Here is a 16,032-nt window from a genome sequence, read left to right as displayed (position 1 = left end):
CATCTCAGCCTCAGGAGTTTAGTATTTCAGTAGGATGATTACTTTTACTGGAAAATAATGCATTACAATTATTAAAGATGATCAGACACAGCCCTTTATCTCTCTGAATCTTAGTTTCCTTGTTTATGGTATTTAGACTAGATGATAACTAAAGTTTGCTTCCCGCACTGGAATTCTACAATTCATTTTTAAAAGCCACACACACATAGTCCAATGAGTTCCCCAAAGGTCGTTCGTACCTGCCCAGAGTCCCACCAGCCTGGGTGTAGTATTTGTTATAATCTAGTCGTAACAGTAGTTGAGCCAAGTCCGAGTTGATCTGATGATTCCGAACACTGGACAGAATCTTGAATAGGAGTGAAGACTGGCGGCTAAAGCCCTGCAGAGAGAAGGACTCAAGCTGTCTGTCATCCTCAGACTCATCCCGGGTCCATGTGTGTGGGGAGTGGGGGGGGGCAGGCAGGGGGCCTTCCTTGGGAAAAGCCTTGCTCAAAATTTTGCAGCACCACCCGGCCCCCCAACATTCCCATTTCTGTGAACTCCTAAAATGACTTCTTGAGTCCATAGAACACAGGACTTCTTATGAACGTCTTCTCGTTCTCAGTAGGAATTTAGCAGCCAATTTCAAACCTGGCGTGTACTGGGTTTGGGGGAAGCCTGTGTGGTTTTGTTACAGACAGATAATTATGTTTTCTGAAATGCGATAGTTCAAGGAAGTAAGGAGGTTGGCTATGAGACAGAGCAAAGCCAGTACATTTTGCTGGACTGAAGAAACTGTTCAGGGCTGAACTATTTTTGAAAGCGGAGGCAGCACATAATTATCTGCTTCAAAATCAACTGATACAACATTTTAAATTTGTATCTTGTTATTTCTGTGTGTATGTACTGGGGAAATGCTTTATTGCCTCAGAGGGAAAGCTCCTGGTTCCCGTGGGCAAAACCACCTCTCTTGTGGACAGGGCTGCCTATTTCCAGCGGCCAGGCCCACTCACCTTCACCAGGATGCTCAGCTGGGCGGCCCCACGTTCATCCAGCGGGCCCAGGTTCTGACTGACTAGCGAGCAGAAGCTGTGACACAGATCTAGGATTTCATTTAGGCAGTGAAACACCTACCCAGGAAATAGAGTTGGCATTAGGAGAGAAGGAAGATCTGTGAAGTTAAAGGTTTGGGAAAATAATCTAAGAGCCAACTTGGGGACTCTCACGTTCCCACATCTGACCTCAGGAGAGGAATGCCCTATGCAAGTCCTGCCAACCCCTTAAAATGCAACAAGTGTAAAATAAAGCCCTCCCTTCCTGGCAGAGATGCTTTCATTCTTAGTAACCCCTACTCTCGCCACATTAAACTAAACTAGTCCTTGTTTCTTGGCCCCACCGAGTGTGCTCCTGCCTTGAGCTTTGCTTTCAGTGTCGCTCCCTGTGCGGCTGCTCTCCTGCCTCACACCGGGTCCCACTCCCTCAGTGGAGCGCGCCCTTCCCCACGTAGCCTTAGTGCCCCGATCCTTCTGTAGAACCTCTACTGTTCACCTGGCATTTGTTCAGACCACCTATGTTGTTACTGATCTGTGTATGTGTGTATGTCCTGTTTCTCCAACTAGATTGTGAGCTCCTTAAGGGCAGAGCCATGACTTATACCTCTCTGTATCCCCAGTGCCTTGCATACAGTAAGCACTCAATAAATATTTCGTGATGACCATCTGCTCTGAGATTCTGCTTTTCCCCAAGGATGCACTCACACCATACAGGCTACCTGTCACAGTGGTTCTTGGAGTGGCTTTGATAAAACTCTCCTTTAGTGAAGCAAAAAGAACAGCCCCCCCCCCCCCCCAACCAGAATAAGAGTCTAGTGTGTGTGATGCAGCACAACAGGAATAGCAACCAGCTCACATCAGAGATAAAGTGTAACCGTCACAGTAGAAACTACAAGGGATCATTTCAACCTCTGTGTTTTTTATCCTGGAATTGGAATCAGCTTGTGAATTCTGGTGCCTGGATCCTGGGTCCTAGATTTGTTTAAGCTCCCAGGTAATTCCCATGTGGATCCAAGGTTGAGGATAACTTCCCTGAAGGAAACATACTCACACACGTACACACGGGTACGCACGGGGACACTGCTCCAACTTTCAAACAAGTGGTTGATCCTGACCCAAAAGACTTTTAGAAAAGTAAACTACGCTTTTCGTTGGTCTCTCGATGGTGTCAAAAAAGTCTAAAATTACTTGAAATCCTTCCTTCTGAGCGCATATTTTTTCATCTACAGCTGCTCATCGCATCCTGTATTTCAGAACTCAAAAGATACTTAGGTTCCCTTTTAACATTCTCTTTTAGTTTTGCTTTATAAGTTGTGAAAAATGTTTAAAAATGGAGATGGAACAAATCCTTAATGATAGTTCCCCATCCTGGCAACTCAAAGTGCCCAAGGGAACAGTCAGGCTTGAAGCAGCCTGAGGAAACCAAGCCGTCATACTTACAGGTTTCAACAAGATAAAGGACTGAGCTAGCAAGTTGCTCAGGAAGTGGTCGTGAGCGAGTCGGATGCTTTCAAAGTCTCGGGTGGAATTGATCTGATGAAGCAGCTGTGAGAACTGAGATTCCAGCACATCTACCTGACAGACAGTTACACAAATCATTTTAGCACCTTGCATATTCTAAGCACCTGAGGACATCGCGGTGTCTGACAGAACCACAGAAATTCTCTGTCCCACTCACCTTCCTCCTATCTACTTGCCAGCTGACCAAAGCACCCTTGCGTTGCCTCGCCTTGTAGAAAGTTATTTGCCTAATTCCTACCAGCCTCCAAAGTCTGGGCAGATTGCCCCACCCCACTGCCCGCCCCAATCCAGTCCCCTCATGCCACGTCCCCTCCTGACTGACCTGGTTAAGTCCTATAGGATTCCAGAAGTTACAGCAAACTATAGAAGTAACAGTCAAATCAACAAGAATTAAATCCTGCTGTGCTGATAGGGACCCTAACTCCTCATTCTCCTTCATTTATTTTCACTTATCTCTTAAATGCCCCCAAGAAACATGCCTAGTGATACCGTGTTTCCCCGAAAATAAGACCTAGCCGGACAATCAGCTCTAATGCGTCTTTTGGAGCAAAAATTATAAGACCCAGTCTTATTTTACTGTAAGACCAGGTCATATAATTAATATATAATACCGGGTCTTACATTAATTTTTGCTCCAAAAGACGCATCAGAGCTGATTGTCCGGCTAGGTCTTATTTTCGGGGAAACACCATATAATCCGTGAATTTTCTCAAACCCCAAAGTTTCATCAAATGCAGAACTGCAGCCCCCCTTCAGTAACACCTGCCACCTTCCCTCCTGCTCCTGCGCGGTACAGACCTGGAGGTAGTACTGGAGATTATCCACCAGGAACGCCATGTGGTTTCGCAGGCGCCACTTGACCGCGTCGGTCTGGTTGGACTTGAGGTGCTTGCGCTGCATCTGCAGGGCCCAGCAGTGCTGCAACTCCGCTTGCACCCGGCGCACACTCAGTAAGTACTTGAAAACAACATTGTACCTGGGACAGAAATAGTGTGCTGCACGAGGCGGAAACTTCACTCCCCACGCCCACCTGCATGACGGACCCTGGGACTCGCCAGCTCTCCCCAAAAGGGCAGGGTAGAGATACAGACACATAAACTGGGTTATTTATATGATGGAGTATTACATAGCCATCAAAATGAATGAACTTTAGCTGGACAACAAAATGACTGCTAGTAGGAGGATTTTGAATAAAAAAGGTAAATTTCAAAAGATTACATATAGCTCAATACCTTTTTTTTTTTAAACTTACAATTTTTTTTTTAAACTTTTATTTTAAGTGTGTTTTTCCAGGACCCATCAGCCCCAAGTCAAGTAGTTGTTTCAATCTAGTTGCAGAGGGCGCAGCTCACAGTGGCCCATGTGGGGATCGAATTGGCAACCTTGGTGTTAAGAGCGCTGCACTCTAACCGACTGAGCCAACTGGCCACCCCAATACCTTTTCATAGTGCTTAAAACAACTAAATAGAAAAAATATATACTTTGTGCAAATACACAGAAAACATGGAATTTAGGATAGTGGTCATTTTGGGATGTGGGAGGCAAGGGGGCAAGATGGGGAGGACCACACAGGCAGATGACATTGCTCTCAGTGTTCTAGGTTTTGTGCTGGGAAGTGGTTTTACGGCGCGTGTGTGCGAGTGTGTGTAGGAAGGAGGCCTTGCGAGGACCAGTAAGAATATATTAAGGCTTTTGGTGAATCTGATCCTGTGCCTGGAGCCCAGAGAAGGAAAAGTCAAGGGCACCTCTCACTAAGATCCCCTCGCAGTGAGCTCAGGCCAGCTGCCTGACGCTGAGGCCTGTACTGAGAAGACTGGGAACAGCAGCTGCTTCCCGGTGGAACTGGATGTGTTGACTTGCTCTGAGGCAGGCACGCAGAGGGCAGTCCGATTCCATTTGGTTTTAAAAATTATCTATTTCTAATGGAACAATATACTGAAAATACTACACCTTGTTTGGATTCTGATTTGAACCAACCCAACCATAAAGACATTTTTTAGATAACGAGAAATTTAACGTGGATTGAATGTCAGATAATTTTTTGGGATGTGATAATGGCATTGTAGTTGTGTTAAAAATATGTCTTTTTTGAACTGCATAGTGATGGAGTTCAAAAAAGGGATTCATACCTGGGATTGCTTTATAAAGCTCTAGCAAAAAAAAATAGATGAAACAAGTACCATAATACTGATGGTTACTAAAGCTGGATAATGTGTACATGGGAGTTCATTACAATCCATACTTTTGTTTGTACATGGAAATTTTCATAATAAAAAGTTAAGAAAATAGTGTGATTTCTTTAAGGGTGTTAGGAGTGTCTCAAGTGAGGAGCTGAGTGGACTGCTGGGCTAGGGGTGCTGGGAGCTGAGGAGGCGCCCCGGACAAGGTCTGTGCAGCTTACTTAGGTGGGTTGTGGGCTCGGAACCTGTCACGGACTCTTCCCCCCGAACCAACCTTGTCTTTTCCAGTTTATGCCTAGTGTCTCACACCTTACACTTCTCTACTCCCCCAAAATAGGGTTGTGAACAGGAAGAGGGAGGATGAAGAGAGGCCCTTTATTCATTTGTTTCCCTTTTCTCCACTTCTCTAGCCTGAGCAGGGCAGCTTCCATTGTCCAGCCAGGCCAGGGCCCAGTGCCCGAACCTATAATAGGTTTGGGAAATTCCTAAAACGGCTGGGGATGGGGTTCAGAGGCCACCACCAGCCAGTATGCTTCTTCCACTGCCTTTCCCTAGAGCTCTAGTTCCTCTCTGGTTTAGGGACATTAGGTCCTGATGGCCAAACAACAGCACTTGCCAGGCTCTCAGGATAAAGACCAGGGCTGATCCGAGTCTCCTACCACCCTGCTCCTGCTCCTTTACTGCACCCCCACCCAGCATGGCCGTCCCCATTGCCTCTCCCTGGGGGAAGGTGTTCTCCCCAGTGACTAAAGTCCACAGCAAACACGTGGGCTTGGGAAGTCTTCCCAAGTAAAGAAATTAGACAAGTTAGGGAGGAATCTTGTCAGTCTGATGGAATTATCAGGGGCCAAACTCAACGTGGTGCCTGAGATGGCAGGTCCCAGCAGTCACAAACTGGCAGCCTGTACACTTGTTTTTGCCATTAAAAAGAAAACTGATGGTTTTAAGGGTTCTGTTCAAATCAGTATCTACCACTCCCTACTGTCTCACGTCTGCAGCTTCACTTTGTAATGTTTTCTGTCCAGCCCCCCCAAGGCATCTGAGTCTGAACCCTCTGATTTACAGACAGTTAACTAGCTGGGTGGCTATCGTGTTGCCAGGAATTCTATTCCTGGTCACTTCTTCCCTTGGAAGTAAGGTGGGTCTTATTTACCTGTGAGAAACTCAAATACTCACTTTTCCAGGACAGCGGGGGTGAAGAGAATATGCAGTGGCCACTGCACTTTGTAGGAAAGACCCAGGGCTGCCCAGCCAGACGCAGGGGCTTCCCGGGGAGAAGTCTCCCGAGATGGCCCTTCTCTGGCTTGAGCAGCATCTGTTAAGAAGAGAAGGGAAGAGTCTACGTTAGGCTTCGCTAATCTAGAACCACAGCTTCAACAGGTGAACAGCATTCAGGAAATGAGTGCGCACTCGAGCCTGCAGTGTCAGAAGCACAGAGGGGACATAAAGGGGACTTGCAGAGGCAAGAAAACGTCTACGTGAGGTTCTTGACTCTTAGAGATTCTTTTTTCAGCCTTCAAGTCTGGTGGATTGAGATAAACAGAGACCATTCCAGCAGCACAACAAAAACTGAAACCTCGGCCTGGGCATCCCGGCCTCTCTGGACTCCCTCCTGTTTAAAATTAGGGCACTGGACTAGGTGATTTCTAAGGTCTCTGTGGAGGTGGATGGAAGCAGAGGAAGGAGAACAGATGATGACCACAGGAACAGAAAGATGCAAGAAAGAATGGCAAACCTTTATGCTCCTTCCCATGGTACTCAATTGTCAGGTGCAACAGCGGGAGGAGGTTGTCGTCGTCTAACAACACCTTGTGTGCTGACTGTTGGAAGGCCACATTCACATCTGCAAGAAGGAACACGTAGGCTGCCAAGAATGCCTGGGTAACAAACCCAGCCTCGGGCTTTCCACCTCCCCCAGCTTCCCTCACACTAAGAAAGCAACAGAGTAGACTGGCTGCTTTTGCCTCCGCTTGCTGATAACAGCACCTTGAGTTTCCCTGGAGAATCACCCCTGCCCAGTACAATCCATGTAGTTCAGTGAGGCTGACGATACCTGATCCGAGGGGTGGGTGGGCAGGTGACCCAGGCATGAGCACATGGAATGTAAGACTCTACCTTGTTACACTGTTTAGGGATGTGAATGTGACTCAAGCCAGGCGATTCCAGAGGCTCTTATCAGACTCTGAAAGAGTGCAGCACTTTCTGGTTTTTTTAGAGATAAACAGGGACTTAGTAGGATGTGAGATTCACTGGACACCATCTTGCTACTATGCAACAGGCCTGAGAAGAAAGGCAGAGGTGAAAGATGGAACCACACCAAGTCCTGAAGGTGGCACGTGGGCCACTGGATCAAACTGCCTAAAGCCATCATACTTCTGACCTTTTCAGTTATGAGAATCAATAAATTCTTTTCCCCCCTTTGTTTAAGGTATTTTGAATTGAGTTTTCTGGTGTCTGCAGCCAAAAATGTCCTATGCAAGTACAGTGGACATACATTGTTTTATAGAGTTTTTACTGGAAAAATAAATAGTAACTCCAGCTACCCCCCCCCCCTCCATTTTCTGTGGGGTTTTTTGACCCAACTTTCCTCATGTAGTCTGTATGGGAATGGTGATTACTCCCACTGGTCAAGGGAGACACTTGGCTGACATAGGTGTATCTTAATGTCTGACCTCTTTGCTACAGGAATGGGGAGTCGGGCTGGCTAATCAAAACCTTTCCCTGGAATCCTTTAACTTGCTATCGGAGAGACTGGTTTGGTTCCTCCAGGAGACGCTGTGAGGGGTATTCCTAGGAGCTATTGGCCATGCTTCCAGCTGGGACTGCAAGGCCATCAAAGGGTGTACAAGAATCACAGACAAGATACAGTAAGACAGAGAATCCCAGCAGTATTCAAGTCCCTAGTTTCAGTTCTGAGGCCCAGCTATACCCTGTCCCATTGAAGTTATAGATACAATACCAAATATACTCCCTTTTTCTCCCTAGGTCAGTTCAGGTTAGGTTTCCATCATCACAACCTTAAGAGTGCTAATGCAGTAAGAGGTGGCAATAAGTCCCAATATGTCCCCTCAGGACTACATGGCTATCATCTGATGAGATAAAATACCTGGTGTGAAGGCCTGTACCAGCTCTTCCAGAAAGGGTCATGAGCCACCGCTCCCAGTGACCTCACTGTGAAGCCGAAGGCCTCCCATCCTTGGAAACACTGCTCTGTAACTCACCAGTCTGCTCTGATGTGGAACAGGCCTAAATGGTTCAGCAGCAGCCAAGAAATACCCTACAACTTCAGTAAGCTGCTAATTCTCTGGCCCACAGGGCAATTACCATGTTCGGTTACTGCAGTGGGTGGTGTTTTTAACATGTGTTGAGCTGTGTCAATGAAGGCCTGAAACAGTTCTCCACGTCCCAGAAGGTAAAAGTCTTTAATGATCTGCAGAAAGAATTTCAGTTTACAATTTGGTACTCCAGCGGGGCCATGAGCTCCTCACTAGCCTACTGGAATTACACATGTTAATTTCCAAATCTCATCAGCTTGAGTCAACCTACAAAGGCGCACACTTGGCAATCTCTCATGGCAGGATGACTGCTGTGTCTTTGGTATCATTTATTCAGTGAAAATACAATTATATTATGCCAGAAGAAAGTAAACACCCAAAGCTTTGTATTGTACTGTAATAAATTTGTAATATTAGGTGGAGTTGGCCCATTTGGCCAAGGACATATGAGTCCATTCTAGAACTCTGGGTACAGGCAACCAGTGCTCTCAGGAGAAGTTAGAGAATGAAATCATTGCCCACCAGCATCATTTTAAGAGTGAATAGAACAGCTACGCTATTACCTTCAGCTGACCCAGTAAATCTGACTCTTCCACCATCAGCTTCCAGAGATGCTGTGAAAAGAACCAACAAAATAGGGACAAAATTTCATTACAATGAAAACTTCTGTAAAAAATGGTTTTGTACAAATCCAGCAATGTATTGAAAAAGAATATAAACCATGACCAAGATGAGTTAATCCCAGGAATGAAAGGGTAATTTAACAGTAAAAAAAATTATGAGATGGAAATGTTCTGAAATTAGTTAGTGGTGATAGTTACACAACATTGTGAGTATACTATAAAACCACTGAATTATATACTATTTTTAAATGGCTCAAAGGTTATGTGAATTATCTCAATAAAAAAATTAAAAATTTAAATACGAATTTACTACATCAAAGATCAAAAAAGAAAATACAAGTATATCAGGTAAGTATGACATGAAAGAATACTGAAATGATCTTAATAAGTAATAAAACAGAATTTAAGTAAAAACATATATGCATACATAAATATACATCATAAGTGATAAAGATGACATTATACATAAAAGGAAAAACAGTAAGTACACATTCATTACAACACACACATCTCTAACATATAACCTGAAAATGAGGAATGAGAACATGCATAGAACCCTAGACTCAATACAGAATATACATTCTCTGGGCACATGGAGAGCAATTAAAAATAAACAGACCCGATATTATTAGTTCATAAAGGAAGCCTCAATAAATATGAAAAGACCAATATGCAGACTTTGTTCTCCAACTATACTGCAATAAAATAAGAACAGTAAATTCCATGTGTTAAAAAGAAAATCATACAGAAAATTAAGAATTACTTAGACCAGAATGATAATGAAAACACTACATATGCCAAAAACTTGTGGGACACAGTCAAAGCATTATGTAAAGTTTTATATATATATATTTCTTAGGAAATAAAGATTAAAAATAGAAGAGTCAAGCTTCACCATATGAAACTGGAAGAAAGTAACAGAAAATTCAAAGAAACAAGAAGGAAGAAAAAAAGGCAGGTATCAATGAAAGACAAAAATACAAAGAAAATTAATTTAAAAAGCTGGCTCTTTGAAAAGATTAATATTAAATAATAAAAAAGACTGAAATAAATACAAAATAAGCTACAGAGAAGCAGAGATTTTTAAAAAATGAAATCTAGATGAAATGGTCAGTTCTTAGAAAAGTAGAAAATAACAAAATTGGTATAAGAAATTAATGTCTTGACTAGATTAATAGGTTTTAAATATGTCGAATTGCTGAAGATTTACCCCTCTAAAAAAACCTAGCTTAGATAATTTTTCAGGTAAGTTTAAACTTTCAGTCACAAATTTTATATTAATTGTTCTAAAAAATAGGAAAAGTGACAGCTCATGTTATGAAGCTTATATAATCTTCATTCCACAACCACATAAGAGTACAGGGAGAGAATAGTATAGTCTTATTTCACTAGTAAATGCAGACGCAAAAATTCTAAATACTTTATTGGCTAACTAAATCCAACAGTATATTAAAACATAAAACATCACATTTAAGTATGGTTTATCTCAGGAAGATTCAATATCTGAAAATCCAACCAGGGATTTACCATATGAATACACTAAAGGAGAAAAAGAACCCAAACAAAAAAACTGAACCTTAATTGATACAGAAAAAGCAGTTGATAAAATTTAACATCTATTTATGATAAAAACTCATAATAAACTAGAAAGAGAAGTTAATTTTTTTAACTTGATGTGCCAAAAGCCTAAAGCAAACATTATAGTAGTAGAGAGACTTTAGATGCATCATCTTTAAAAGCCAGAAAAATTCAAGGATGCCAATTATCACGTCTACTGTTTGACACAATTTATATAAACTATCACTCCAACTGTTTAATGCAGTATTCGAGATCCTAGCCAAGACCAAGGGAAAGAAAAAGCAATTATTTTAAAAATTGGAATGCAAGTTGTAAAAGTTTCATTATTTACAAATGATATAATTATTACTTAGAAAATCAATAGCATCAACAAACTATTAGAACTAAAGAAAGACTTCAACAAGTTGCCAAGCATAAGATTAACCTTCAAAAATTAATACAACCGTTTGTCTATATAAGCAGTAACCAACTAAAGATCAAATTCAAACAAGAAAATTATTGTGTAGGAGTTAATTTTTAAAATCTTTTTGTTGAAGTACTAACGTATATAGAGAAAAGTACACAAATCATAAGTTTAAAGCTTGAAGAATGTTCACCCATTAAGCACACCTACAGAACCAGCACCCTGACAGCCCCACCCATGCCCTTTCCATTGACCAGGAGCAAATACATCCTGACATCTAACACCAGACTATTTCTGTTTTTGAACTTTATATAAATAGATTCATATAGTATAGTTTTTTAAAAAATTAAAAAAGGAGAGAAAGATCCTAAGGAGATGACTACGATGGGTATTTGCAGCCACAGCCCCTTTGCCTTCTGGGTACACGATATTTCTTTTCATTACAATGAGCTGTTATTATTGTTACAATACTTTTCAAAAACAGTCTATTAGGTACAATTCTGAAATACTTCAAAGAGTCTGAGCTTCAATTCCTTGGCTAACATTTTTATAAACTGGAAATATAATTTCCAGCAATTTATGCATTTCAAAATTTCACAAGAAAAAAACAATTTTGATCTTACTCAATGAAATTTTACTTTCCTCCATTAATTATATTTTCCAAAGAATTATCACAAAAATGATTAAAGAACAGAAATAGATCCAATAAAATAAGATGCAAGGAACTGAAGACACCAGCCCCTTTAGGCAAGAGCTGCCTTGGCTATGAACAGAGGACAGTGTCTTGAAATTTTGAGAGGACAGGAAAGTATATTCGAGGTAGTTTAGATATTTACTTGCCCATAAAGAATCAAATCAAATGATAGCTCAAGGTCCCCTTAAGGTCTAATATTTTAGTCCACATCACAACTCTGTCTTCAATGTCTAGGAATTTTTGGGACAGTGACCAAAAAAGGAAATCATAGGTTACTGGGCTTCCAATGTGAGCACACTCGATGCTCAGCTTTTTGACAGTTCTAGACACTGACCCTAGTGCACTGGCTGTGCTTCAAATCACCTGCAGCTTTGTTTAGTGGTTGGCTAGAATAAATACAAGCACCTACTCCCTCCCGCCCTATGAGTCGGAAGCTCTGGAGGTAAGAACTTGGTGCAAGTGCATGTGTTAAGTTCCAGGTGATTCTATGCACAGCTGGAGCTGAAAACCACTAACATAGTTAACAACACAGTTGACTAACTATAAAGATCTCATTTCACACATCTGGGAGCCAAAGTTCGTTATCAACCACAGAACATACGCCCATTTGAAAAATTTCAGTCACAGTTGAAGTTGGTGGAGGAAGCACAATTCACTTAACACTGAGTCAGGAGTTAGGAGACCTGTTTCTAACCGCACCTTTGTTACATCCTGTGCAACACCAGACAAGTTAGCTTTCTGAGTGTTTTTTTCACTTATAGGAATGGAAAAATCACACTTGTTCTGCCTTCCTCATTCATAAATGAAAGAATAATACAGCCATTCTAAAATACATGTACGTAAGGCACTAAGTTTAGTCAGAATCCGTTGATCCCTTGGAGTTACTGCTGACTACATATATGGACTCAATGTTGACTGTTTGAAATGGAACCAAGACCTCCCTTTACACAACTAGCTAATTAACTAACTAGCTAGCTAGCAAACTCCTGTGAGGTGTGAAAATGCCAAGGCAGTTCTGCCTCTATTACTAAAAACAGAGAGGGTGCTTTCATTTCCCACTTCTTGCCCTCCCTCTCTCTCAAACAATCCCTTCCGAGCTAAGTTGTAACCACATCAAGAAGAAACAAAAGTATCCAACTTCTGGGGAACTGGTCCACTTTCTTGCTAAGAAAAATATACTGTGCAAGACAAACCTCAGCCACGGTGCTGCGAATACCATCCACCACCTGTTCAAAATCCACCAGGCTGAAGAGCGGCTGCTGCTTGAGGCGATGCAGCTCTGCAGCAAAAGTGTCCTCCTGGTTTTTCAAAATGGAGCCTGCAGGACAGGAAGGCACGGTCACAGGAAGGCAGAGAACAACCAGGACAGGCAAGGTTTCTCCAGCCCCGGGTGTGGGGCTCCTTCGCCCGCTGTGCAGGCGCATGTCACATGTGGTGATGCTGAAATCTCAGCACATACACATTACTAGCCACTCACTGTGACCAGGCGTGCTTTGGGGGCCACACAATGTCAAGTGAGAGCGGCTTTGCGGATGGGGTACATTAGGCAAGGAGAGCCCTACCTTTTCTAGTCAGGTTGACATTTTGATTCTCAAACATCTGGACAGATTCTCCGACAAACAGGATTTTTTCAGCAACCCTCACGGGAATGTAGGATGGCAGAATCTCCACTCGCAGGGAAAACTGCTTTAGAGATGGTGCCAGCATGTTCTCTTCCTCTATCAGGCGCTGGTCAAGGAAATAATCCGTATCAGAGACGATGTATGAAAAAAGGGAAAGCTAGTAACTCTCCCAACCTGTGATTTACATTTTCTAGAAACAGGGACTTTAAATCTGAAGTTGCATAATTCTTAAATGACCAGTGTTACAGAGAGATGTATTCCATTTTCAGGCAGCAGGAGAGCACGGTGGAAATAACAGTGTTTTATTTAACATGAGGATTTGAATCCTCCCTCTGCCTTTACTACTGTGGAAAACTTGTGCATTAGATGTGGAACTCACTTTCCTTAGGTATGGAAAACCTGGTCTTTATTTTTTTCCAGGTCTCCATGTCTATGATTTTATTATCTTGCATATGTCTGCTCTGCCCAGCTCTGTATAGTTCGAGTCATTTAGCCAAGTGGTTCTCACTGTGGCTCCTGGGTCAGCAGCATCGGCCTCATGCAGGAGCTTATGAGAAATGCAAATTTTCAAGCCCTTCCCCAGATCTACAGAACATCTGGACGATGAGGCCTCGCAATCCGTGTTTTAACAAGTTTCCAGCTAATTCTGACCCACACTGACGTCTGAGAACCACCGATGCAGCCCATGAAGCCCCCGGTACTCAGCACCCAGTCACTCAGCCATTCCACCCCTTCCTTGACCTGCTTTTGATCTGACCCGTGTCTACCTCCAGCCCGGACGGATGGGGTGATGCTGACTTTGACCTCTGCTATTCACCCTCCGATTCGGGCTTCAGTGCTGGGGTTCATCAGGGCACTTATTCCAGACCTTTTCCTACTCACTCTCCACCCTCTTCACAGACAATCACATCTTCCGTTACACATCGTAACAGATATTTTAATTCCTTTTTACATCACAGGACTCTCTATAATTATAAAAGCTATGGACCTTCCTGACAAATACACAAACATACATTTCACAGAATCTCCTGAAGTCCCCCACGGACCCCAGATTAAAAACTTCTATATGCTGATGAGTCTTAAATCTTTACCTTTAAGCTAGGTTGCTCTCGTGAGCTCCAGGCTCAGCCCAGTGGACACTTCTTACAAGTACCTCACACTCAACATGTCGAAAATTAGACCCATCTTCTTTCCCCCAATACCAGCAATACACATTTCTTACCATCACCACTCAGCGCCAAGCTGCTGAAGGCCTGCATTTGGATATCAGCCCTGATTCTTCCCTCTGGACCCATATCCAATCAATCACTAAGGCCTACTTTTTCCACCTCCTAAATCTCTCTGAAGCCTCTTTATTCCTCTCCATGTTTACTGTTACCACCCTTGGTTTAGGCACTATTATTTTTCACTTAAGTGTCCCCAACATTCTCCTAACTGACCTACCTGCCACTAATCTTGATTCCCCCACACAGCATCCAGAGTGATCTATCATAAAGTCTGACTGTTACCGTCTCACCTCAAATTCTTCATTGGCTCCCAGCTCTTCAGGTTCAAGTCCCAATTCCTTCCCACTGTTTCCAAGGGCTTTCATGATCTTACCTCTGCCTAGTTCGACATTGACTGCCACTTCCCCCATCCCCTCCGCTGCCCCTTACACTGTATTTCAGTCTTTACTTGACTATTTCAATTGAATTACTAATGGTTCCCCAAATGAGCCAAGTCCTTCATGGGTTCTGTACTTTATACACATCCCTCCCTCTTCCTGGGACATTTCTTGAGCTCTCCTCCCAAATCTTTGCAATTTAAACATATATTCCACTGAAAAGCCTTCTCTAGTTACTCTAAGACCATGATCTAAGAACACCCATACTTACTTTTTTTCAAAGTACTTAGTACATGTAATGTTACTGTTTACTTATTCTATCTTCCACTGAACTACAATCTCTTTAAGGACAGGGCCTGCTACATTTTATGTGTCTACATAGCTGTGGCACCTAGAACAATGCCTGGCACGTAGCAGGCATTTAATAAGATGTTGTAACAGGATAAAATGGATGGATGGATGAGTAAGGACAATACAGGACTTTGGGGAGTCTAATCAAAACTCCAAACTGCACTTAAAAACTACCGGGTAGCTACAAGACTGCTTTCCCAGACAAGACTTATTAACCTCTTAAAAGCAGACACTGGGAAACAAAAGGAATCTCACAAATATATTTTCTATTTTGTAGCCTCACATTAAGTGAAGTTTTAAGTTTAAGTTAAGTGTCAAGCTAAGATAAAGCCAAGTGTTTTACATCTAAAGAGTTTATGGAAGGTGCCAGGCTATGAGGAACTTGGAGGGACGAGGGAGGACCACAAGGTCATTTGGCTGCCGTCTTTTCTGAGTCCTGGCAGGAGTATGCCAGGCTTCTTGCTGTGCTCTCACCAAGTCCTGCAGTTCTCTAAGTTGCTTTCCTGTCAGTCCCCCAATGCCCAGATCCTCCTCATCTTCTTCTGGCTGGGCGCTGACGTTACCGGAAGATGGACCCTGTTTGATAAAGAACTCTTCGTGCTGGTCCAGGAGGAGTCCATGTAGCATCCAGGCTGAGAGCTGCTTATACATGACCCCATGACACACGGCCAGGATTCTGAGTTGGGAAAAAAGCAAGAGCCTTAGAAGTCCACTTAACACTAACCCCACAACTGTGCAGAGGGCATGCTTTAAACTGCTACAGAATAAACAGAGGCTTTTGAGAGTTTATGAGTCAGAAGGGAAATGACCAATTACGCTAAAAATAATTGTGCTATTCTAATTTAAATGTTTGCAAGTGTACTAACTGATTAAATTTCTAAACTTGTAGCCTACATACTGAAGTCTGAAATGTTCAGTGAATGTTCTGATAGTCCTTTAGGAGAAACACATTTTTCTTTCCTCCTTTTGTGTAAAAAAAAGTTTCAAAACTGATGATTCCTGTTAAAATTAAATGGACTTACAGGAGTCTCTTTTTGGCTAACACAGTATTAAATTTGTTTTATTTTTGTTGGAATCACATAGGGAGAGTAGATTCAATGTGTGAGAGGCAGGTATACCTGAAAAAGTATTATCCAACAGAATGCAGAAAC

At 42.6% G+C, this 16,032-nt stretch overlaps 1 protein-coding gene across 2 annotated transcripts in view; it reads right to left on the bottom strand.

Moving 5' to 3' along the window:
• TUBGCP4 (tubulin gamma complex component 4) overlaps positions 1-16,032 on the bottom strand; it is a 31,910-nt gene that overhangs the window by 1,459 nt on the left and 14,419 nt on the right. Inside the window, exons 7-17 of one of the 2 annotated variants that reach the window (XM_019725372.3) lie at positions 15,356-15,557; positions 12,868-13,033; positions 12,499-12,623; positions 8,571-8,621; positions 8,057-8,162; positions 6,468-6,575; positions 5,909-6,047; positions 3,351-3,528; positions 2,472-2,606; positions 993-1,109; positions 240-379 (exon numbers count right to left, since the gene is read on the bottom strand). In XM_019725372.3, coding sequence (XP_019580931.1) covers positions 240-379; positions 993-1,109; positions 2,472-2,606; positions 3,351-3,528; positions 5,909-6,047; positions 6,468-6,575; positions 8,057-8,162; positions 8,571-8,621; positions 12,499-12,623; positions 12,868-13,033; positions 15,356-15,557 — 1,467 coding nt within the window. Of the gene's footprint in view, positions 1-37; positions 380-992; positions 1,110-2,471; positions 2,607-3,350; positions 3,529-5,908; positions 6,048-6,467; positions 6,576-8,056; positions 8,163-8,570; positions 8,622-12,498; positions 12,624-12,867; positions 13,034-15,355; positions 15,558-16,032 lie in introns of those variants that run through there. The other variant, XM_019725371.3, reaches the window with a different exon arrangement.

Source organism: Rhinolophus sinicus, chromosome 3 (genome assembly GCF_057876585.1).
Source record: "Rhinolophus sinicus isolate RSI-liver-muscle chromosome 3, RSI-T2T, whole genome shotgun sequence".
NCBI lineage: Eukaryota > Metazoa > Chordata > Mammalia > Chiroptera > Rhinolophidae > Rhinolophus > Rhinolophus sinicus.
Note: the sequence above shows the minus strand (reverse complement) of the source record. Positions and strands in the feature narration are given on the sequence as shown.